Source organism: Cucurbita pepo, chromosome LG18 (assembly GCF_002806865.2).
Source record: "Cucurbita pepo subsp. pepo cultivar mu-cu-16 chromosome LG18, ASM280686v2, whole genome shotgun sequence".
NCBI classification, from domain to species: domain Eukaryota; kingdom Viridiplantae; phylum Streptophyta; class Magnoliopsida; order Cucurbitales; family Cucurbitaceae; genus Cucurbita; species Cucurbita pepo.
In genome coordinates, this window is record NC_036655.1 from 5983460 (window position 1) to 6005379 (window position 21920).

Sequence of the window (21920 nt, forward strand, 5' to 3'; positions counted from 1 at the left end):
TAGTTACATATGCCTGTGGGTAAGTATCGGGACGAGTAAGTCTTCTGTGTCCTAATCCCCACTACCTATTTCAATTTGATCACGACGGGTAAGCCTTCCACGTCATGATCCCCACTACCTATTTCAATTTAATGGAGACGACGAAGGTGTCCCCACCACCTATTTAAATTTGATCGGGACAGTAAGCCTTCTCCGTCCTGATCCTCATAACCAAATTATTTTCATTTTTATCCTCATATCTTAAATGGGTGAAAATGGTAAAAGGAAGGAGAAAATGGTAAAAAGGAAGAACGAAGTACAGAGGGATTACATGTTTTTTCCTTGGTCGCCTAGAGTTTGTTGACAAACTCCATAAGGAAATTCCAGTTTCAACCCGTTCAGCTTCCAGCTAGGATAACAGACACGTGTCATAATTTAATTAATTAAATAATATAAACCGGTAAGCAATCTGGAGGTGGGACCCACTTCCGAAATAAAACGGTTGTCCGTTCCGTTCAAACCCAACCCGCGTATAAACCGTGAGATTTGTTATGGGTGGTGACGTGTCATTTCTCGTGCACCGACTTTTATGCTTCTCTACTAAGTTTTCAGTCGTTTTTGTTGTCATTTTTATTTATTTATAAATATATTCAGTTACGTTCAAGTTATAATTTCTTTCCAATTTTAGAATTAAAAATAAATAAATAAATAATAGTTTTATGATATATTATTTATAATATAATACAAGTGTTTAGCATATAATATAAATATCACAACTTAGGTTATACTTGGCAGACGTAACGAGTTTAACAATATTAAATTTAGAATTAAATTATTTTATTGCCAAATTGGGACACAATAATAACTTTTTGAAATCAATTAATTCCATTCATATTATATATCAATTTTTTTTTTAAAAAAATAATATTATTATGGGAATATGTTGGGATGAGAAAAGGATGATGTGGCAGATACAGAGACAGAAAAATAGATAATTGATATTAAGAGTAGAGATGTTTATTTAATCTGTAGGGACCGGACTTCAGGGGAACTTACCTCGAGCACGGTGAAGAATCCTCGTTTAAATGGGAAAATGAGAAAATGAGTGAGGAGAGATTTTTTTCCAATAGCTAATGGTGCCATGGTCGAGTTTATATTCTTTGTCCTTATTCTTACTATTAATGTTAGAAATTTATTTTTTTTAAAATTATGTTGAATATTATTTTATATATATATTTTATAAAATATTATTGGATTTATGAAATATTAGGGAAAAAATAGTCATACGAATCCGATATCTGCTTTCTCATAAGAAATCCCCATCTTAACCCGGGAAATAAATAAAAAAAGTTACGAAGATGTCGGTCAATATTGTAAATTTCGTGTTTTTTTTTTCTCTCGTAAGATAAGATTGTTTGAAATTTAATTTTCTTCCTGAAAAAAAAAAAGTCAAATTTAAAAATAATTAATTCAAATTTTTATTTGGGTATCCATAGGTGTAGATAATAGTAATTAATAACACATTGACATAAATGGCTATTATTAATATTATAACTTTATTTTCCATTCACTAAAATAAAAGTCAAAAGCTCCATTTTTTTTTTAAATTAAAAAACAATATATATATATTTTAGTATATATATTTTTAAAAATAGTTTTATAGAGAATATTTAGCACATGGTTTTGTTTTAAAAGTTATTTTTTAAATTTTAATCTATTTAAAACTCGAATATATTAAAATATAAAATTTTAAACCATTTTTATTTAATAAGGGGAGATTTAAAATTTTAAATATTGAATTTTTCGACAACATATTAATCGATCAATTTCGAATAACGTGTTAATTTAACCACTCTATTTTGAAAAAGTCATTCTAAAAGTCAACAAAAAAACGTACCAATTTAAATATAGTTCAATTAATTAAAATAAATATTATCGACTAATATGTCTGATTAGGATGTTAATTTCCTATCCGGAAACTCTTTTTCGGTCAATTTAGAACCACAAGTTTAATCTCTCCTCATAAGTTCAAAGTCGTGACATTATTTAAATAAAATATTACAAAAATAAAAAATACTATATTTTAAAAAATAAATATAATTAAAATAAGACATATTTTAAATTATAGTTAAATCTCATATTGGGCCGGACGGGCCCAATTTACTAGCAGCTATTTCAACATACTGGCCCAGAGAAATGAGGGCCCATTTAAATATTAATTTTTAATATGTTAATTAATTTTTAAAAATTTTAAGGGATGTATTAAATATAAAATTGATAATTTAATTAATAAATTTAATAAAAGAAAGGAATTGAAATTTGAAGCTAAATTGGATAAGTAGAACAAGATGGAGGAAGATCAGGGAGAAGATAAACCAGGCGGACGCCTCCGCCTCCCACCGTTGGTATTTTTGCACGCCTTATCGTCGTCTCCATGTCCACTCCCGCCATTAAACCTTTGCTTCCACTTTCTCCTTCCTCTATTCATCCATCTCGCTCGCCCATTTCATGGAGTTTCTGCAGACCTTTCTCAGATTCTTCGTCTTTTTGCTCTATTTTCACCTCTTCTCGGCAGCGACGACAAGTATCCGCCTCGGTTGCCTTTAATCCGTCCGGAAAATTTGATCTCTCTTTGCAAGATGATGAAGATGGTAAATCCTCGAATTTATTCTGATTCAATTTCTGATTTGTTCTGTACCTATTTCGGTTTGTGCATTCCTGAGATAGGGGGATTTATTTTTTCAATCCATGAGCGTTGAATGAATTGCATGGGTGAATTATTTGGTTAGGTTTATAATTGGTCATTCGAATAGAATTGCTCTGTTCTTTGGTTCTTAGCTTCCATTTTCTGGATGATGATACTCGAATTCATTTGCTGCCTTTGGAGAAAAGGAAAATATGAACTATTAGGCAGATTTTACTAACGTTATCTAGTTCTTTGTGTGCCCTTTAATGGTATGGAAACTAGAAAAGGAAGAACAATTGTGGTGGTGATATGTTGGGGAGTTCTTCAAATTTTGATGAGTTTGAACTGATTGTTAAAAACAGATTCTTCTAAAGTTTCACCTCCAATGCCACCTACTGAAGGTCGGTTCGACGTGGTGATAGATAACGATGTAATTCGTCATCTAGACTTATCCTCATTTCAGAAAACAACTGGAATAATCTCACCTTTAGCTAGTAAGTTTTGGGTTGTAAATTTGTTTTGAAATGAGTTCTGTGATCCCTGATGAGTTCTCTTTCCTAGTATTGTTACAGCTGAGCCAAAACAATTTCTTGAGCGTACAATTGGTTTTACAATCAATTATACCCGAGAAGATCCTCACGATCGACGTGAATTATCCGAATACCCTGACATAAGGCTGTGGTTTGTGAGGCTTGATTCAGAGTATCCATGGCTACCGGTCTTACTGGACTGGAGAGCGGGAGAGCTCGCTCGCTATGCAGCCATGCTCGTCCCTCACCAGGTGATGTTAGTGATGGCATGTTAAGAAAATGTTCTTATTAACATGGACTCATTTGGGATCTTTTTGGTTGCAGATTAGTATGAGAATGGGAATTGTGTTCAATCCTGAGGCTTTGGAGCTGTTTGTGATGAAGAAAGTTTTTATCGTGTATTCATGGTTGAAGCAACATGACATTCCAAAGCCAAGATTGAAAACAGCTAATATGGCTAGGATGCTTGGTTTTGGGATTGGAGATGAACTTTTTGACTTGATAGATCAACATCCAGTTGCCCCACCATGAAAGACGAGACTGAGCTCGAAACTCTGCTTCGATCGATCCTTTGAATCGAATCGAGAGCTGGTATTGTTCTCTCTTATGGAACTCCCACAATTGTATTCATATTCGCTTCTCGAAAATAGAGTTGGTAACCTTGTAATTGCCTGTTCTTAACTTTGCATAGCTTATTGTTGATGAATGAATAACTGAATGATGGAGCCATCAATGTATTCGACTTCGAGAATATGATTGTTAAGAAATGCTTTTCGATAAATTTGTTGTATTCTACACTCAATTACTGTGTATGGTACATGAATCTTTCTAATGAATAGGAAAGAATAGGATACAAAGATGTACAAATACCTTTCAAAACTCCTTTCTAGCAGAAATCTACTGTTCTAAACCATTGACGTCTGCGTATTAGAAAACCATCGTCCTTCGTTTAACTTTTCTTTGATCTCAGTTTTTACTAAGCGAACCAAGAAGAGAGCCGCGAAGAAGATGGAAAGAATCAACATGAAGAAGACACTGTTCCATCCTCTTCTGGAAACATATCCTGCCATTAGAGGGCCAAGAGCTGCCCCAACAGATCCCGTGCCATCTATGATCGCGGTCACGGTTGCTAAAGCGCGGGAATTCCCTCCAATCAAACTCTGAGTACCGAGATCAGCAGCAACCGCTGTTGTAATGAGTGAGTATGGACCATTGACAAGTAATCCCGAAAGAAACATCAAGCAGGTGTTGGTGACTGTGGAAATGCTCCCGAAAGCACGGTAGAGAACTAGAGAAGGAATCGAGAGCAGCAGGAACGTTACTGATGTAACTGCACGGGCATCGATCAAATCAGATATTAATCCTGCTAATATTCCACCACAGACTCCTCCGATGTCGAAAATGGTTGAGAGGATGCCGGCCGTTTTATCAGATAAAATCACACCAGCAACAGCTATCACAACAAAGAAAAACTGTTATCAGCAATTCAGACTTCAAAACTACATTTAGAACATGATTTCTACGTAATTCTGAACCTATTTATGTCAGTTGCTCCCATTCAGGGTATTGGATTGAGTGTCTGCTAGAGATATGTTTCTCTTCAAGGTTTTTAAAACGCATCTGCTAGAGATATGTTTCCACATCTTTATAAAAGAATGTTTCGTTCTCCTCCCCAATCGATAAGGGTGTGAAAACCTCCCTCTAACAAACGTGTTTAAAAACCTTGAGGGGAAGCTCGGAAGGAAAAGTCCAAAAAGGACAATATCTGTTATCGGTTGGCTTGGACCGTTACAAATGATATCAAAGCAAGATAGTGGGCAATGTGACAACGAGAAGGCTGAGCCCCAAAGGGGGTGGACACAAAGTGGTGTGCCAGCAAGGATGCTGCACCCTAAACGGAAGTGGATTGAGGGGGTCTCACATTGATTGGAGAAGAGAACGAGTGCCAGCGAGGACGCTGAACCCAGAAGGGGAGTGGATTGTGAGATCCCACGTTGGTTGAGAAGGAGAACGAAACATTTTTATATAAGGTTGTGAAAACCTCTCTCTAGAGACGCGGAAGCCCAAAAGAGAAAACTCAAAGAGGACAATATCTACTGGTAGAAGGGAAAACTCAAAGAGGACAATATCTACTAGTAGTAGGCTTTGTCGGTTACGCATTCATTCTAAAAAGATTCAAATCATTCTAAAAAGATTCAAAGGATATTAACATTAAGAAACAGGTACCTACCCGTGTGCCTGATGTAAAATGGCAACCAGTAGAGAAAAGTATAAGCGACAAGCTTCGAAAAGAAGAGACAAAAGGCAAATGGTGCAACACCCGGCAATCTCCATGCCTCTAAGAAACCAATAGCAGCCATAGAATCCAAATGCTTATCTTCAAGCAGCACAGCCACCTCTGACTCTGTGTTCTCCAGCTTTTCAACTGGACTGACCTCTGCGTTCAATTCAATCTCATTAACAGAGGTTCCAAATCCAATGTCTTCTGGACTCACAACCAGAAACAAGAACACCAAAATGCCAACAAAAATCACAAGAGCTCCAGGCACCACAAACGACCAACCCCAACCAAGTTCCAACATCCCAGAAGCTATAATCGACCCAATGATGTTTCCAACAGAAGTATGTGAATTCCAGACACCCATAATTAGCCCCCTCTTAGCTTTCCCAAACCAATTGCCTACAACTGCCACCACACATGGCCATCCAATTGACTGAAGCAGACCACAAACAATCTGAACACTAACGAAAAACCACAAGAAATGAAGATTCAACCAATATCCTAGCCCGAACAGTATCGTACAAACACCACTACCCATCATCCCAAAAACAAGAAACAATCGCAAGTCAATACGGTCACCAACATGCCCTGCAAAATACATTCCAATAGAATATGCAGAAAGAAACGCAAGATCAAGCTTCCCGAGCAACTGTGTGCCATCAGAGCCATTAAAAGGAGCCCAACCAGTTCCATTTGTGGCCAAATCAGATTCAATCAAAGTCGAATTCAGCAAAATGCTCGAAGAGTTTACCGGAATTGTTGGTCCAAGCACACTCTTGACAATGCTCGGAGGTTTTCTCGAGGCATGAAAGGACGCATACGCTAAGAACGTGATGATCAGAACTAAGATTCTGTGAAAACCTAAACTCTTGTGCGGAGGTTTAAGATTTGTGATCAAATCAATCGCTGGAGCAACGGAGCGATTGGATTGCATCGTAACCATTCCGTGAAGATAATCACAGTAACATAAAAGAAGAACTATAAACGAAAACCCTAAGCAACTGAAAACCGAAGATCAATCAAGATCGTTGTACGATTGCTGCAAAACCTAAGCAATCTGTACAAAAAAGAAAAAAAAATGCCAAGAAACTCGAAAAGAATTTGAACCTTCCCTCTCTCCCAGCTGCGAAGAACAAAAAGAAGTACAGAGATTACAGTGTCTGATTCAGAAAATTGGCTGGATTCAAGATCCAAGAAGAAAAGAATAGAACCCTAAATCAGACACTGAACTTTCCGGGAAAGAGGAACGAACGAACTAAGACATTACGGGTTGTAAGTCTTTGACCGGAACGATTGCTTCGGATTTAAAACTTATTTATTTATTTATTTATTTTTTCACAATTTTTTTTGGTAGCTTTATTATTTTTCTCAAAACACACATTTTAATTTTTATGTCGAATTTCAAATACAAAATAAAAAATTTGTAAATAAAAAACAAAATAATCTTAATTTCTTCACGGCCGCAGCCATAGCAACGAAGGTCTCCTCCAAAAGCTCGATGTCGAGAGCTATGGCGACATGACACCTCTGAACTCCATTTTTAATGGGAAGAAACCTTCGAAGCCAGCCTTTTAGAAGTACAAAAAGGTATGGATAATATTATAATAAAGTTTCAAAAAATGAAAGGAATTATTGCTATACCACGAACTTCCCATTCCGATCAATCGAATTATTGGTTTTCGATTGAATTTGGAATCAGAGAGGTCTGAATTCAATTTCGTGTTCTTCAAATCTCTGTCGTCTTCATCCATACGGATCATCGCTTCTTATCCAAATCCCTAATGGGTTCGAGTTGTAGTCGTTTGGGGTCGCGCCCTTCTCGCTCCCGAGATTACCGCACCAACCGCTCCAAATTCTGCTCTCTCTTCTGTGGTGCTTCATCTTCTCGCGCGATTCATCAGGTTGTTTTTCTTCCTCTAATCTTATTGTTTTTATTATCATCATCGAATCTTTTGTTCTCTCTTGTTTACTCTTTCTCCCATTTCTTGCGATTCTTCGTGAACTTGAATCTATTTCGTCCTTGGAAATCTTGTTTGGATAATCTGAGATTGACTATCTTCATTTCAAAGGTTGACCTCTTGATTGAAGTCTTGTGTCCGTTTGGTTTGCTTTTTAGTTGCTTGAAGCTCTGGTGTTGCATTTTGGGGGATTTTGGATGAGTTTTGATCTACCAAGTGAAGAAAATCGGTGTATCTCTCATAAATTAGGTCCGATTCTGTAGCTTTTGTGATATGTTTGTGTCTGTTTGCTGTTTGTTTTGCCTGTGAGTGGGATGATGATTTGGCTATGCTTATATTGTTCATCTTCGTGGCAATATCTTAGTAGAAATCTTTTGTTCTCTCAATTATTATTAGTTTCAATCATCTATGTTGTTGTCTTGATCTCTCAAAAAGAAGTTTGTCTTTTGCTCTCGTTTTGCAAGTTTTAACAAGTTTAGATGACGGATTAAATCTTTAGCTGACACATATTTTAAATAGATGGAAGATTCTACAGCTCAATTTCTTGTCCATCCGACAGAACATGAACATTGTAATCACATCATTGATGAAGTTCAACTCCCCACAAATGGATCTATAAGAACGGGGCTTCCTAGCGCAAGCGCTTATTCCGAGACCTTGCACGAGAACAGGATTGCAGTCAGTGAGGAGCAATGTGGTGTAGATGAACCAAGAAATATTGATATCAATGATCATGGGAAGTGTTTGTCTCAAAACAAGGAATTAGTTCCACTTCAACAGATTAGTGCTGATTACAGTCACGATGAATCTCGTAGACATAGAGATCGATCTTCGGAACCAGTATCTGTAAATATTCTGGCTAACGAGGATGCAGTAAATGGTATTGATAGTTCAGTGGACAAGGGTGTATCTCCAGTCTGCACCAAGGTCATGTTTGCGGCAAGTAGCTCGACTACTCAAGAGGTTGGAGACTTATGTTCGAATGAGCTGACAGGTTACATTCAAGAGGATGAGGGAACAGGCAACCAGAACCCGGAGTCTGAATCTTCTCCTGATTCGGATCTTCCGTTAACTTTTCAATCCCTTGAAGACGAATCTTCACGAGAGGTACCCTCGAGTTTAGACACTTTTGTGTCTGATGATAGGGAGGCAGGAGATGTGGGTATGCCTCATGTCGATATGGTCGGTATTTCTTCCAACGTTTTATCTACAAGTAGCATTGATGCAAATTCTCTTATGATCAGAAGGAATAGCAGAAGACTGTTTTGGGATGCCTTTTCAAGACGTAGTTTTAGAAGACATAGTGAATCTCCGTTTCTTTTCCCTCCTAATAACATAAGTACTACAGGAGATTCAGACCGGTGGCTCCTCGATATAAGTGGTGATTTTATCGATGATGAAGTGCGTGGCGATTCAAGACATTTTCCCAGAAGAATTCACATCTTGAATGAACAACAAAGAGACTCAAGATCCCAGGTTACATTCTTAATGTTCTATATTTTCCTTTTGAGTAGTAATTGAACCTTGTTCTGTTTATTCATGATTGCTTCTCAAATAGGTGCAGATATGGGAAAGACTCCGTAGTAGTCTCAGCGAAAACAGTCGGCAGAACTTATCTTGCCCGTCAGGCATTCACTCTAATGGTGCTTGCTCGTGTGACTCGTTCTCAAGGATAGAACACTCGAGTACCCGTGCAAGCATATCGCGGATAATCATGCTTGCTGAAGCATTATTTGAGGTAGTCTTCCCCTGTTCAAATTCTTTAAATTTTAAGATGATATTGTGTTAAGTAAACCATACATTACTGTTTAAAGTTCACTTTAATTGGAACTCTATGTATGAGATCCCACATCGGTTGGAGAGGGGAACAAAACATTCCTTATAAGGGTGTGGAAACCTCTCCCTAGTAGACGCGTTTTAAAACCGTGAGGCTGACGGTGATATGTAATGAGCCAAAGCAGACAATATCTGCTAGCGGTGGCCTTGGCCTGTTATAAACGGTATCAGCGCCAGACAACGGACGGTGTGCCGGCCAGGATTCTGGACCCTAAGGGGGATGGATTGTGAGATCCGACGTCGGTTGGAGAGGGGAACAAAGCATTCTGTATAAAGGTGTGGAAACCTCTCCCTAGTAGACACATTTTAAAACCGTTAGACTGACGGTGATACGTAACGGGCCAAAGCGGACAATATCTTCTAGCGGTGGGCTTGGGTTGTTACACTATGCCACTGGATATTTCTGATAAACGTTTTTGCACTTGAGCATCGCCCACTTTTCGGAGTTTTATTGCTGTATTTGAACAATGATCTCACATCTTCTTCTCTGTGTATTTGAAGGTGTTGGATGAAATTCACGGTCAGCCTGTTTCTCTTGCCCTCTCCATGGTTTCACTCCCTGCACCCGAATCAGTTGTCGACTCTTTTCCTCTGAAGAACCACGAAAAGACGACTAATGGAGGGGACGAAATTGAGCAGTAGGCTTCCTCTTTCCATTAACTAAATACATTTGCCTGGCTGGCTGAGTCCATAGTTTTACTTGCTTATTACTTGTTTAGTTTCTAATTTGGGATTGTGTTACAAAAATTGGTTAGATGCTACATTTGCCTGGCTGAATACGAAGAGGGCGATAAAATAAGAGTCCTTCCCTGCCGACACGAGTACCATATGTTGTGTGTCGATAAATGGTTGAAGGAGATTCACGGGTATGTCACACATACTCGACGACAATCACTGCTCTCTCCTTGTATCATTTTATTCTTCAACTCATCTCCTAATATCGCTGTGTTTAACAGAGTATGCCCGCTTTGCCGAGGGGATGTTCGTGCGGGCTCAAACGATGAATGTTCTGTTTCAAACCCTGAAATTCCAACAATTTGATGGCATTGTATAGCAAAAACAGAACACTCATTCATTATCATGTTTCCTTTTAATACTTGGGGATTAATTGGATCCCCATGTTTTGATTTTGTAAGGCATTCATATTGTATAGCAGTTTCAGAAGAATTTGAATGAATATATATATATCTAGAACAAGCAGTTTGGTTTGAATGATTCAAACACTTGTACAAAAGGGCGGGAATGACACCGAACGAAGAAACTGTGTCGATAACAGATAACCGAGACAAGGAGACAGCAATGTAAGCTGTCTCTGCTTAGAACAACAACTCTACTTGAGCATTGAAAGACCAGTGCTTGGTCTCCAAAATGGATTCTCATAGACAGGATCCGATCTCATCGGATCGTTTATGTTGTTGAAGAGATTTGGATGGCAGTTCTCGTCGTCTTCAAACGTCGTCCATCTCATCGAATTGCTGCTATTACGTCGTTTCTCGCTCGCTGCATTTCTCATATTCTCCATCTCTCCCACATGATCCTTGAACTCTTTCTTCACCACATCAATTACTACATCCCCATAACGATCGCACCATGATCTAATGAGGGAAAAAAAAAAAAAAAACAACAGTTCATCAAAATACTGACTTTGATCGCACCATGAACTTATAAAATGAAGATCGGATCTTACTTTGGGAAGAAGTTCTTGAGGTCGGCTTTGTCGATCGGAAGCCTAGTGGAAATTGCCTCAATTTGATCATCCCTGAAATTTGAAACGATTTAAAAGAAGAACAAAAACAGAGGAAAGGGACAGCAAAAATGAACTTTGAAGATCTTACGAGAATTTAAGGTTTGGATTTGTGTCGTTGAGCTCTGTTTGAATTCGTGAAAGCTCTTTCTTTATGTTCTCGCTTAAAACCTTCAAACAAAATTAGAACACGATGAACAGAATCAAAAACTTGAAATTTACAGACAGGCCAACGCCATTGAAGCAGTTCATTACCTTGTCGATGAAGAAATCCGATGGAGACCCATTTGAATTCAACTTCATTTTCATCATTTTAGTGTTGGGCCCCTCCCCAATTGGACTCGTTGCGAGCTGAGCTGAATTTGAAGAACCCCAAAAAGCTTCACTGTCGGATCTTTCATGGAGTGGCAATGGAGCTGTCTCATCCTCTGTTTGGTCTCGTTTCCATTTCTTTAGCCCATTGAAACCCCATTGTTTTTTTCCAGATTTGTTCATCCGTTCTTCATAATCTGGACCATAATTTCCACCGCCGCCATTGCCGCCCTGAAACAGAGCTTTAAAGGGTCGTCGTTTTGCCTTTTCTTCACTCATCTCCTTGTTTGATGAACTTTCCGACATCAGAATCGAATGGGTATCACTGATATTACACAGATTTTCAGATTCAAAAATACTTTTCTCTTTTCTGTTCCTCTCTGTTTTTTGTGATGACGCGAAACTAAAAACCGACGCAGCTCCTCTGATCTGTTTCATACCCAACATAACCTTTGATCTGTTCTTCGAATTTGAGTTCGATTTCAGTGAAGAATTTTCATCTCTCAAGTCAATAATCGACCATTCTTCTTCTAAAATCTCCTTCGAATTCTCTTTTGGGTCAGCTACAATCACATCCCTGGCCTCAATTTCAGCTCCTTGAACTGCTAATCTCTGAAGCAGAGGCCTCTTCGAAGAGTGATACTCATCTGTTGTTATGCATTTCGCATAAAGAAGCTCCTGATAAAAACAAGCACACAATAAAGTTATTAAGTTTCTAAAACAGAGCTCACACATAAAAACAGAGCATTATGAACTACGAACCTGCAAGAACAACAGCTTATCTCTCAATATAACTTGGTGTTCTTGTTCCGGCGGTGAAGCGATCAGAGTATCAAGCAAATGGGTTCTGAAATCTGAAACTTCATTTTCAGCTAGAATACCTTCATTGTGAAGACCCATTAATTTGAGCATCTGGTGGAAGGAATCTTGCTGCCATTTGAGGTTATCAGACTGGAGCTTCGCCAGCTTCTGATCCGCCGCCGGCAAGCACCGTTTCTTGAAGCTGAAGGGAAGAATGGACTTGCAGAGAGAGGTGATTGAATCATGAAGAGAAGAATAGTAAGTAGGTGTGTAAGAATACACCATTTTCTTAGAACAGTGAGGAGAAGAAGAAGATGAAGTGATCTTTGTGTTGTTGGTGGTGGGTGTTTTTGTAAAGAGATTTTCGAGGGTCCTTGTCGAGTGTCAATTGCAGTATAGTTGTAGCTGTTTCAGGATTTTTTGAATTGAGGGATTTGGAAACGGTCACAAGAAAGTAGCCGTTGGGACTTTGGAGGCTATAACAGTAAATTCACCCGTTTGTTTTTGGCCCATAATTTGACTTTCTTCTCCTTTTGATTCTATTTTCTTTTTTAAAAAAATAAATATATCATACCATACCATTCTTCTTATGCGATCGAACTCGTCGAACGAAAAATTTGACAATTTTAACCCCATAGATCGTCTTATTGACCAATCCAGCTTGGTATGATATATTCGATTAGAAAAAAAAGAAAAATAAATTCAATTATTCATAGACTCCACTAATAAAATATTTAGGTTCAAAACATCTCCAAAGGCAACTTTTTAATATATATATATATATATATATATATATATATATATACACATCTCCAACGGGAAAGGAAATAGTGATGATCTCGAAGGAAAAGCTGAGATGACAGTGAATAAAGGAAGAAGTGGAATAAAAGAAATATGCAGTTGAATTAAGAAATCTATTTATCCCGAGTGGGCCTTTGTGCCAACGATGAAACACAATACAAAACATAATTGGTGTTAAGCTAAGCATAATACATGGATAAAGATGTTCAGAGCAATGATAGTCGTTCTTTTCGTGTAGCCACGGTGCACGTTCGGCCTCTCCTTCAATGATTCGTACGAGAATCGAAGTGAAAACCAGAGAACTGCACCAATATGTTACCCTCTTATGATATGCAGCAAATATGAGCTCCATCTATGCGACATGGTCCATTAGTATCAAGTTGAAAGCCATGTGATTCATTTGAAACCAATTCGTTTTTGGAGACAGCTCATTGCATGATTCCAGAAAAGAATGGGGATATAGATATTGAGACCAACCAAGTTGTAAGAAATCTCCAATGGCTCATATGATGAATGCATTTCCATGTTGGGCTTGCACGAACATGCGTGTTATATCAGCTAGTTTATCTTCGAGAAGAGTTTAACCGAAGCTTAGACTATAATCAACATGGACCCCAGAAAAGATAGTTCTTATGACGGAAACCAATATTACCAATCCAGCAAGATGAATCAAAGTAACTGTATATCTAAACTACCAAGACTAAAGAGAGTACTCACAAATTGCTTGGTTCGTGATCATCATGTTCGATGTGGTCAACTTGCCATTGAACAGACCACCGTCATGCAGTTTTCCATTGCGACGCCAGCCTACCATCTGTCATATCAATCAATTTCAAGGAGTATTTGTGTATGACCCTCTACGTACCCAAATGTCAAGGCACATTGTACCGGGTTCACTGCACACAATACCGAAATAGGAACCCCGGGTCGTTTGGCTTTTGTTGTGCACTTTGCCTCTTCCTAACATGAAGTACTAAAAAAGTTATGTAAGAATGCTTTTATAAGCTTATAAAACAGCACAAAAGGCTTAACTAACATCAGCTGTAATAAGTAACAGATATTCTTAGACAGCCCAAATTCACTTTTCACAGTTTTCCCTTTCCCCAAATGAAATCTTAGACAGATGAAGTGCAGCTTGACTCACCACTTCAGCTCCTTGGTTCCTTTTTTAGGGTACCCCGGGAACAACTCAGTCATCTCCTGAACTGCAGTACGCTGTATACAACAGCTTGGAAGTATTGTATGAACGAAAAATTCCTGGAAGAAATTTTCAGATTATTATTCTGTAGCTTTTTGTTTTTCTAATATGAAACTGAACTTTCATTGAGAAAAAATAAAAGAACACAAGGCCAGCGAACATACAAATAATTACAATGGATAGTGATAAAAGACTTCTATTTGGTGGGGGGTAAAAAACTACAAGCTTTTTTAATGGATAACACCGCTTTTCAACAACGATATCCCCACATGTTCCACATGACAAAGTAAGTCGCATCAAAATTTGGTTAACATTGATCGGAAACAAACTGGCTCAGTCTGTAATACTGCAAGAGTGATTTCCTAATAAGCAACCCACAAGCCTACAACAGAATGACACATCTTCTGAGGGGTTCCAAAAGATCTTCATCTAAAGAACTCAATTTGATTTTGGGTTCAGTAGGCAGATCAGTGGGTTTACAAGCAAAAACCTTGCATCATTCAGGAGTTTCAAAGTGATGCTTAAAGAAGACACCTGATCTCCTTGCAATCTCAAGTTCCAATCTAAGCCCTCCTATTAAAATAACCCGAAGCAAGCTTTATCCCATGAAACCAAGCTAATGCTTGCAAACAAACAAGAGGAAATAATACTTGACATAATATTCAACACCTTAGGTGTTAAATTCAGCCTTAAGTCAACCCCCCTATGTGAAAACTTCGCAGTTTTATGATGATATTGATGATCAAAACCAGCAATATGGTAAGCCATAAAGTGATATGAGTTGGAGTTCTGTGATAAGTTGAAATTAACTTTCAGATTCTCCATTCCCGGAACATCAGAAGTTCTGGGTATTTACAGTTGCCCTTTTTTACAAAGAAAATCTGAGGCTCAGAATCAGAGATTAGGATCGTTAGAACTATTAGGTTGTAAACATTAATGATTAATGGAAACAAAAAAAACATTTGGAACTTACAGCTCTGGATAGCATCTGCACCATATCTGCAACAGAGGAGACTGCTACAGAAACTGCAAGGCAAAGCAATAAGTTCAACATTCGAGAGATTTAACTTTTAACTGATCCTCAATTATGGTTACTGGTACCATAAATGCATAAAAAAATGGACAGAATCCCCATTACAAGATCATTCACAAGTTCAGGACTACTTCAAATAAGTCCTTACACATAGATTACTTCAAGTAAGCTGTTGATATTGCCAAGTAATATTTGAGTTTAGGATTATAAAAAAGTAATTTGAAAGAATGAGTCATGAAGCGAAGGAAAATAACAAAGTAAAAACCTTGATATTGTAGGTTTTAATTTCTAAGCCCATTATTGCAACAACTCCAAACAATTGAATGCTTCATCTTTGGGTCAAAGTAGAGGGCTTTCATATAGCTCAAGTAGATTTCAGTTGTAGAGAATCCAGGGCCTGCAAAGTATAAGAACTTGTATAACTCGAAAGGAGGAGAGGAGATAAGGAAGGAAGCAAGCCAATGAAAATAAAATAAAGTGGACAAGCATTATGTACAAGGATGAAGCATTATACTTCATTGGAAAAGGTCGAGACTAATGTTACTCACTGTTATTCAGTAAAGTGTTTGTGTTCATAGTCGCATTATCTTGGTTTTTAGAGTATTGTGATGCAACAGAGATGAAAACTGTTCACTGGGGAGAATTCCCTTAGAGAGCATATCAGACATTAGAGTTACGGCCTTCTCTGTAGCTCCACTTCTACAACAGCCAGACAGTAGGGCAGTATAAGTCACTGTATCAGGCTCAATTCCTTGATCGACCATTTCCTCAAAGAGGACAACAGCATCATTAAGGTTGTTCATTTTACAATACCCATCAATCAGTACAGTGTAGCAGATAATGTCTGGAGTAATCTTCATGTCTTTCATTTCATCAAAAATTGTGGAAGCAAAAGCTATTTCTTGCTTTTCTCCCCTTAAATCTACTGAGGAGCAAAGCTCTTGTAGTCGGGTTTTAAATAGACCATCTAGCAGAACTGTATAGATAACAATATCAGGTTTCCTCCCTCGATTCTTCATATCACACAGAAGCAAATAAGCTTCTCTCAAGAAATTAATCTTGCAATAACCATTTATCATCATTGTGTAAGTGATGAGATCAGGAGTTAACCCAGCACAGACTAAGCAATCAAATAAACTTTGAGCCCTCTTCATATTTCCCACCCGACAGAGGGAAGATATGACATTATTGTACACAATTTTATTAGCCTCCACATCCATAATTGGAAGTTTTTTTATCACCTTAATAGCTCTACCGCTAGAATCTTCCATGCAAAGGCTACTAACTAGCCTAGAGAGAGTACTTTTTTTAATAGAAACTCCTTTCTTGGACAAATTAACAAAAAGGTCGTATGCATCATTCGTATGGTTGGCTGCACAATACCCATTAATCATGGCAGAATAGTTATCTACCGTCTTTACTTCTAAACTATTGAAAAACTCTGTCGCTTCTTTCACTTTGCCTCCTACGCATAAATTTTCAATTACCAGATTGAGTATCTTAGGGTCTTCTCTCAAACCATGTTCCTCCATGTAGTCTAGAAGTCCTTGCACCTTGGATACAAGACCATTTCGAGACAATCCAGCAGCAAGCACATTATAAGTGATGGTGTCAGGCTCAATACCATTTTTCTTCAAATTTTCAAACATTACCATTGCTTCATGAATTTTTCCTTGGACAAAAAAGCCTTTAATCATTGTTGTATAATGCACGACATCCATCTGGATTTGTCTACTTGTCATATCTTCTAACAACTCCATAGCTTCTTCCAGTTTTCCTTGTTCACATAAGGCATGAACAACAATATTGTATGCAACCTTGTCAAAATACACACCCTTACCCTGAAATACTTTAAATTGGTTCACTACTTCTGAACACATTTGCATCCTAAGCAAGCATTGTAGGATAGAGCTGACGATCACACAATTTGTTTTTATACCTTTTGACAACATGAGACTGTGAAGAGACAAGGCCTTTTGCAACTTCAGCTTCTTGCAATAACCATTGATCAACACACCATAAGTTTGTGCATCTGGAACTACTCCATATTTTTCCATTTCAAGAAAGACATTTTCTGCCTCGTCTATTTTCATCTCTTCACAAAATCCACGAATTACTACAAAGTAAGCATACACGTCTATTGGGGCTTGTGCTGCTCTCCATGCTTGTAGCAACTGATACGCCGAAGCTGAACAATGGTGGGTACACAACCCTTCAATATATGCAGTATAAGCAAAAGCACTTGCAACCACCCCAGCTTCACTCATCTCCTCAAAAATATATATAGCCTCTTCCATGTTACCCATTTTACAAAGGGCTTTTATTACGATAGCATAAGTATAATCATTAGGATGGAAACCAAACCTCTTCAACTGCTTGTACACAACTAGAGCCATATTCATTTTCCCATGCTCGATAAGGCGGTTCAAGAGAAAATTACAAGTAAAAATATGTGGAACAAATCCCTTCCGTTCTGACTGGAAAAGTAAATCCACAGCACTATCAAACAAGCTAAAACTGACATAAGCCTTCATTAAGGCATCATATGCTCGAGTGAATGAGCCATCCACCGCATACCCTTGATTAAGGGATTCAAGCAAATCTAAGACATCAAATTCCATTTTCTTGGAGTCAATGAGGTTCAAGAACAGAGATTCAAGCTTTCTCTCCAAACCCCAAGAGCACAATATCCTAATAAGAGCTGCATAAGTAGAGATGTTATGTTGAAAGCCCCGTTCCTCCAATTCGCGGAAAAAGGAAAAGGCAATGTTGGGCTCCCTTCGGAGACTTCCTAGTATTTGGACCACCTTTGACGGGTTAAATTGAACAGGCAAAGTTGTGTGGAAGAAGGTGGTACTTTGTTCATCGTCACTGTGTGAAGAAGAACATGGGTTTAGTTGAGCAATTGCAGTTGAGGCGAATTTGACTAGTTTGAGCTTGATGGGATTATTCACAGCGAGCAACAAACAATTCATGGAAGTGAATCGTTATTGGCTTTTCCTTCTGTGGTCTAGAGAGGAGAAAACGAAATCCTAATGCGGAGGTAATGCAAAGTCTTCAATCAACTGGACAATCTACAAAACGTTGCAGATATATTCCCTTCTCTCCACTGCTTTTAGCCACTACACAGTCTATAGCCGGTTAAGTAGACGCCGCAGATGTCTTACCAAAAGTTCCCTGAAACATTAATAAACGCAATCTCAACTAACAGTTTACCTTTACCGAAAAGAGTAATATATAATTAAGAACATGACAATACCCCAGAACAGAAAATGGTGGCAGAACGGATGCATTCCCCCAAAAGATTCAGCAGCAATAACCAAACGCACTCAATTAAACCCAGAAAAGTACGGTGTAAGATACATTCATAGCATATCAATCATAAGAAACTCTTTCCCCAAGAGAATTAAACACTAATAGCCAAAACCACTTCAAAGATTAGGCGCTAAAGTCAGAAAAAAAATTATCACGAACTGCCATTGGGTGTTCCAAAGAACGGCGGTGGGGTGAGAAAGAAAATAGGTTTAAGAGAACAAATGAAATGGAAGCTCAGTTGATCAAATTAAGTACGATGATGATTAAACAAGCAATCGGCTTTACCAAGTTTCGGCGAAAGTGCACAGGATAACCTCTCGCAGCTCCGATTAGCATACAAAATCACCAAGGTGGAGATGAAGATCGTTGCATCTTCGCTGGAACTAAGTTGCAAAAACCTATAAGACAGTTGAAATGAAGAAAACGAAAGCGGTCGAGTAGATTCGCAGGACTGGGCTGAGAGACGGTGGACGACGGTAAGAAAATGAACCTCGGCGGCGGCGGTTCTGGAAAATTATGTTAAGAGGGAGGTTATTGCTTGCAAGGGTTTAAATCTTACATTTTTTTTCCCAATAATAAAATTAAATAAAGATTTTCCACCTCAAATCATATGAATAATACAGATTTAAATTTTACATTTATTCAATTTTCATTTATGAATTAGTAATTTTGTTCGAAATTAATTTTCCCAATTCTAATTTTTTACATATTTTATATTAGTTAATTAATTTAAATAATATCATTTTTTTTTATATAAACTTTAGTTAATGTAGCTTTTGTGATTCTACGACAAAATCTGATGCATTTTCTAATTAATTATTATTATTATTATGTCTCATTTTATTAAGTTCTAAACATTTTAAATCATCAGTTAATTTATAAAATTAATATATAATAAAAATTATATGTTTATTCATTGTTTAGGAAGCTATTTTATGTTCATTCTTGTGAAAATTGGACAATAGGACCTTTTTCCCTTTTAATTTCTCGACTATTTTGATTAATAATTTTTTTTTTTTTTTTATGGTTTCGAGTGGCCATATTGATCTTCGATCTTCGATGTTTATAGGAATGAAGAACGGTATGAAAGACAACTATGTAATATATAGGTATACATTACGATATGATTCGTTAATACTTATGGTAGAACCTCTCTTAATTTTTCGGTAGAAGCGTTGAACAGATCGAAAAAATGTTGAAAGAGAATTACAATTGTAGGGGTTAGTACTCTTGTCTTTGAATCTGGTAAAAACTAGCACAAATTTCAATTTGTAATATAGTTAATCGATCGAAAGCGATTATTGATGTTAGAAATATATAATTGGTAGATTCATAAATAATGAATGAATCCAAACATGAACAGTTTGAGTTTGTATGAATTTAAAGCGGTGTTTCTGAGATGTAATTTGAAATATACATAATCCGAACCGGCATCGGTGTAGAAAAAACAAAGCACCATGGAAGAAGAAGAAGAAGAAGAAGAAGAAGAAGAAGAAGAACAGATCCACTGAAATGAAGTCGTCTTCTTCACCAGCACTGGCCGCACTTGTCTTGCTCCACGCTTGTCCAATTCAACTTTGTCCAATTGAACTTTCTGCATCAGATCATGAATATTTCATTCTTTCGAACCATGGAAAAACCAGTCATCGATCTTTATGATTGAGATTAAATCAAACGAAGTGTTAATCGATCTGTGTTGCTATCGTTTTCAGTACCTGGATTTCCTCTGCGTTCTCAATCGCTCATCCAATCTCCTCTTCGCCTCTCTCGCACTTCCATCCAGTTTATCGTCTTCATCCGCCTCGACTAACAGGCTTCTTTCCTGCAAAATTAACATTTAAAATCGAATCAATTGAATCAATACACTCTGATTTCATCGACAGAACGAGATGCGATTTACGAACCAGAGATGGATTCGAAGCGAGGAGCGTTTCGTGGTTGCTGGTGTACAAGCAGAGAACAGATCTCCTGGTTAAGGCCTGAGCGGCGACGTGCGGTGAATCTGACCATACTTTGTTTTGATGACATCGTCTTCTTCGAGCACACTCTACACCAGGAAGCATTCCAGCCATTGGAGAAACTTTGGAAACCTTGAAGGTTGAAATTTCTACACAGATCTAGGGCTTTTCTGGCTGAGAAGGCGGAGAGAAGTGATTAAGTACGGTTTGATTGCATCGACTCCATCGGCACTGGAACAAGGAGGAAAGTGCGCGGAAGGAGGCGCGAAGGTGCCATGAAATTACCAGAGTCGGGTTGGTTAGGCCCACCGGAAAGAAACCATCCATTCAAAAAATACCAAATTATGAGTAATCTAATCATTTACTTTTTGGATCAGTTTTAAATTTAATTTAACATTTTTTTCCCTCAAAATTATTATTATTATTTAAATAATTTAAAATTAAATTTTATTTAAAGTATAAGGACTAATATAATAAATATATATAGATTAAATTGTATTTTAATTTTTTTTATATTTTAACATATTATTTATTGCATCTTTTTAAAAATAGAGTAAACATAATAAATTTACTCGAATTTTCCATTAACATTAATCAATTAACGTGACGTGTAAATTTTAATTTTAAAAAATATTAAGTGCAAACTAATTAAATATTAAAATTTTTACAATTTTTTAAATAGTCGATTGGAAGTGACTTTTTGTGACATGATGTGTTTGTATAAATGCATCTCAACTATTAGATTCTGATGTTTCTATTTACCGTCTCGATCGCAACCATATGAAACATAGACAGATTACTTTTTGTACGTCTTGACGTGAATGATCTCACTACATTAACTACTTTATGTGACTTAAGAAGTTTGAAATATGAGATCGGAACATATAAACAAACTTTAGAGAAAAACAATTAAATATTTGAATTCTCTGAATACTTTTCGAATGCTGAAAGTGATCGTGTGTGAAATGACATGTCCTTACAAATGTATCTCTTAACTATTAAATTTGGATATTTCATATTCATCGCCTTAATCACACTTATATGCAAATAAATGCGTCACTTTATCACTAGAATAGTCACATCTCACGTCAATTAATTCATGTGGATTAAAGGTGTTTAGATGCATAGTCGTAAATAGATGTTTAATTGATAAAATTTTATAGTTGATAAAATGTTAAATTAATAAAATATTTTTAAACTCTGCCTTTTGTCTAAAAATACCGATAAAGTTTCAATAATATAATTAAAATTTAAAAAATAGATAAAAAAATATTTTTTTTTATCGTTAGTTTGGGAGGGAAACCATTAATACTTATGTTTCAAAAATTTGATTAATATCTTCTAACTAAAAAAAATCTTTTATAATTAATACAACGTTTAAAAAAAATACTCATAAACTTTATAAAATAATATTAAAATATTTACAGATAATTTACTTCTTATCTATACATTAATATTAAGATTTAAAAATTTATGAGTATTTTTCTC

The 21920-nt window shown here is 36.9% G+C and overlaps 6 protein-coding genes across 13 annotated transcripts; 2 read left to right on the forward strand and 4 right to left on the reverse strand.

Annotated features, from left to right (window-relative positions):
- The first annotated feature begins 2293 nt into the window (after positions 1–2293).
- LOC111779590 (protein CHLORORESPIRATORY REDUCTION 6, chloroplastic) lies at positions 2294–4298 on the forward strand. 2 transcript variants are annotated; one of them, XR_002812706.1, is made up of 5 exons: positions 2294–2630; positions 3028–3159; positions 3238–3446; positions 3520–3786; positions 4166–4298. XR_002812706.1 is itself a non-coding variant. In XM_023659660.1 (4 exons), exons 1-4 carry the CDS (start codon positions 2414–2416, stop codon positions 3724–3726), a joined length of 765 nt encoding a protein of 254 aa, XP_023515428.1. In that variant the 5' UTR covers positions 2295–2413; the 3' UTR covers positions 3727–3976. The 2 variants fall into 2 exon arrangements, 1 of the variants encoding a protein (XP_023515428.1); XM_023659660.1 differs by lacking the exon at positions 4166–4298 and having other exon boundaries at positions 2295–2630; positions 3520–3976.
- LOC111779588 (putative glycerol-3-phosphate transporter 5) lies at positions 3964–6765 on the reverse strand. The gene is made up of 2 exons (XM_023659657.1): positions 5426–6765; positions 3964–4648 (listed from the first exon to the last, which is right to left on the reverse strand). Exons 1-2 carry the CDS (start codon positions 6417–6419, stop codon positions 4101–4103), a joined length of 1542 nt encoding a protein of 513 aa, XP_023515425.1. The 5' UTR covers positions 6420–6765; the 3' UTR covers positions 3964–4100.
- Positions 6766–6906: 141 nt separating this feature from the next.
- On the forward strand, positions 6907–10482 carry LOC111779586. 4 transcript variants are annotated; one of them, XM_023659656.1, is made up of 7 exons: positions 7287–7377; positions 7593–7683; positions 7954–8910; positions 8993–9172; positions 9772–9908; positions 10026–10136; positions 10227–10482. In XM_023659656.1, the coding sequence occupies exons 3-7, from the start codon at positions 7954–7956 to the stop codon at positions 10309–10311; spliced, it is 1470 nt and encodes a 489-aa protein (XP_023515424.1). In that variant the 5' UTR covers positions 7287–7377; positions 7593–7683; the 3' UTR covers positions 10312–10482. The 4 variants fall into 4 exon arrangements, with proteins under 4 accessions (XP_023515422.1, XP_023515421.1, XP_023515424.1 ...); XM_023659654.1 differs by lacking the exon at positions 7593–7683 and having other exon boundaries at positions 6907–7377; positions 8999–9172; XM_023659653.1 differs by lacking the exon at positions 7593–7683 and having other exon boundaries at positions 6909–7377.
- Positions 10428–12547, reverse strand: LOC111779589. The gene is made up of 5 exons (XM_023659659.1): positions 12089–12547; positions 11270–12004; positions 11106–11185; positions 10958–11029; positions 10428–10865 (listed from the first exon to the last, which is right to left on the reverse strand). Exons 1-5 carry the CDS (start codon positions 12410–12412, stop codon positions 10601–10603), a joined length of 1476 nt encoding a protein of 491 aa, XP_023515427.1. The 5' UTR covers positions 12413–12547; the 3' UTR covers positions 10428–10600.
- Positions 12548–12990: 443 nt separating this feature from the next.
- On the reverse strand, positions 12991–19033 carry LOC111780171 (pentatricopeptide repeat-containing protein At2g26790, mitochondrial-like). 4 transcript variants are annotated; one of them, XM_023660496.1, is made up of 8 exons: positions 18760–19033; positions 15708–18336; positions 15425–15556; positions 15100–15152; positions 14073–14185; positions 13794–13888; positions 13646–13735; positions 12991–13495 (listed from the first exon to the last, which is right to left on the reverse strand). In XM_023660496.1, exon 2 carries the CDS (start codon positions 18132–18134, stop codon positions 15732–15734), a length of 2403 nt encoding a protein of 800 aa, XP_023516264.1. In that variant the 5' UTR covers positions 18135–18336; positions 18760–19033; the 3' UTR covers positions 12991–13495; positions 13646–13735; positions 13794–13888; positions 14073–14185; positions 15100–15152; positions 15425–15556; positions 15708–15731. The 4 variants fall into 4 exon arrangements, with proteins under 4 accessions (XP_023516264.1, XP_023516266.1, XP_023516263.1 ...); XM_023660498.1 differs by having other exon boundaries at positions 12991–13459; positions 13646–13888; XM_023660495.1 differs by having other exon boundaries at positions 13646–13888.
- A 725-nt stretch (positions 19034–19758) lies between these two features.
- LOC111779678 lies at positions 19759–20734 on the reverse strand. The gene is made up of 3 exons (XM_023659786.1): positions 20379–20734; positions 20190–20296; positions 19759–20068 (listed from the first exon to the last, which is right to left on the reverse strand). Exons 1-3 carry the CDS (start codon positions 20544–20546, stop codon positions 20002–20004), a joined length of 342 nt encoding a protein of 113 aa, XP_023515554.1. The 5' UTR covers positions 20547–20734; the 3' UTR covers positions 19759–20001.
- Positions 20735–21920: the final 1186 nt, after the last annotated feature.

Bases quoted from the DNA above. Each gene is read 5' to 3' on its own strand.
- LOC111779590 (XM_023659660.1), top strand. From the start codon at position 2,414: ATGTCCACTCCCGCCATTAAACCTTTGCTTCCACTTTCTCCTTCCTCT. The intron at 2,631-3,027 runs GTAAATCCTCGA...TGTTAAAAACAG, and splicing joins TTTGCAAGATGATGAAGATG to ATTCTTCTAAAGTTTCACCT. The intron at 3,447-3,519 runs GTGATGTTAGTG...TTTTGGTTGCAG, and splicing joins CCATGCTCGTCCCTCACCAG to ATTAGTATGAGAATGGGAAT.
- LOC111779678 (XM_023659786.1), bottom strand. From the start codon at position 20,546: ATGGCTGGAATGCTTCCTGGTGTAGAGTGTGCTCGAAGAAGACGATGT. The intron at 20,297-20,378 runs GTTCGTAAATCG...TTAATTTTGCAG, and splicing joins TCGCTTCGAATCCATCTCTG to GAAAGAAGCCTGTTAGTCGA. The intron at 20,069-20,189 runs GTACTGAAAACG...GATCTGATGCAG, and splicing joins AGAACGCAGAGGAAATCCAG to AAAGTTCAATTGGACAAAGT.
- LOC111779589 (XM_023659659.1), bottom strand. From the start codon at position 12,412: ATGGTGTATTCTTACACACCTACTTACTATTCTTCTCTTCATGATTCA. The intron at 11,186-11,269 runs GTAATGAACTGC...TTTTGTTTGAAG, and splicing joins CGGATTTCTTCATCGACAAG to GTTTTAAGCGAGAACATAAA. The intron at 11,030-11,105 runs GTAAGATCTTCA...TTCAAATTTCAG, and splicing joins AATCCAAACCTTAAATTCTC to GGATGATCAAATTGAGGCAA.
- LOC111780171 (XM_023660496.1), bottom strand. From the start codon at position 18,134: ATGAATTGTTTGTTGCTCGCTGTGAATAATCCCATCAAGCTCAAACTA.
- LOC111779586 (XM_023659653.1), top strand. From the start codon at position 7,258: ATGGGTTCGAGTTGTAGTCGTTTGGGGTCGCGCCCTTCTCGCTCCCGA. The intron at 8,911-8,992 runs GTTACATTCTTA...CTTCTCAAATAG, and splicing joins AAAGAGACTCAAGATCCCAG to GTGCAGATATGGGAAAGACT. The intron at 10,137-10,226 runs GTATGTCACACA...TGTGTTTAACAG, and splicing joins TGGTTGAAGGAGATTCACGG to AGTATGCCCGCTTTGCCGAG.
- LOC111779588 (XM_023659657.1), bottom strand. From the start codon at position 6,419: ATGGTTACGATGCAATCCAATCGCTCCGTTGCTCCAGCGATTGATTTG. The intron at 4,649-5,425 runs GTAGGTACCTGT...TTGTTGTGATAG, and splicing joins ATTTTACATCAGGCACACGG to CTGTTGCTGGTGTGATTTTA.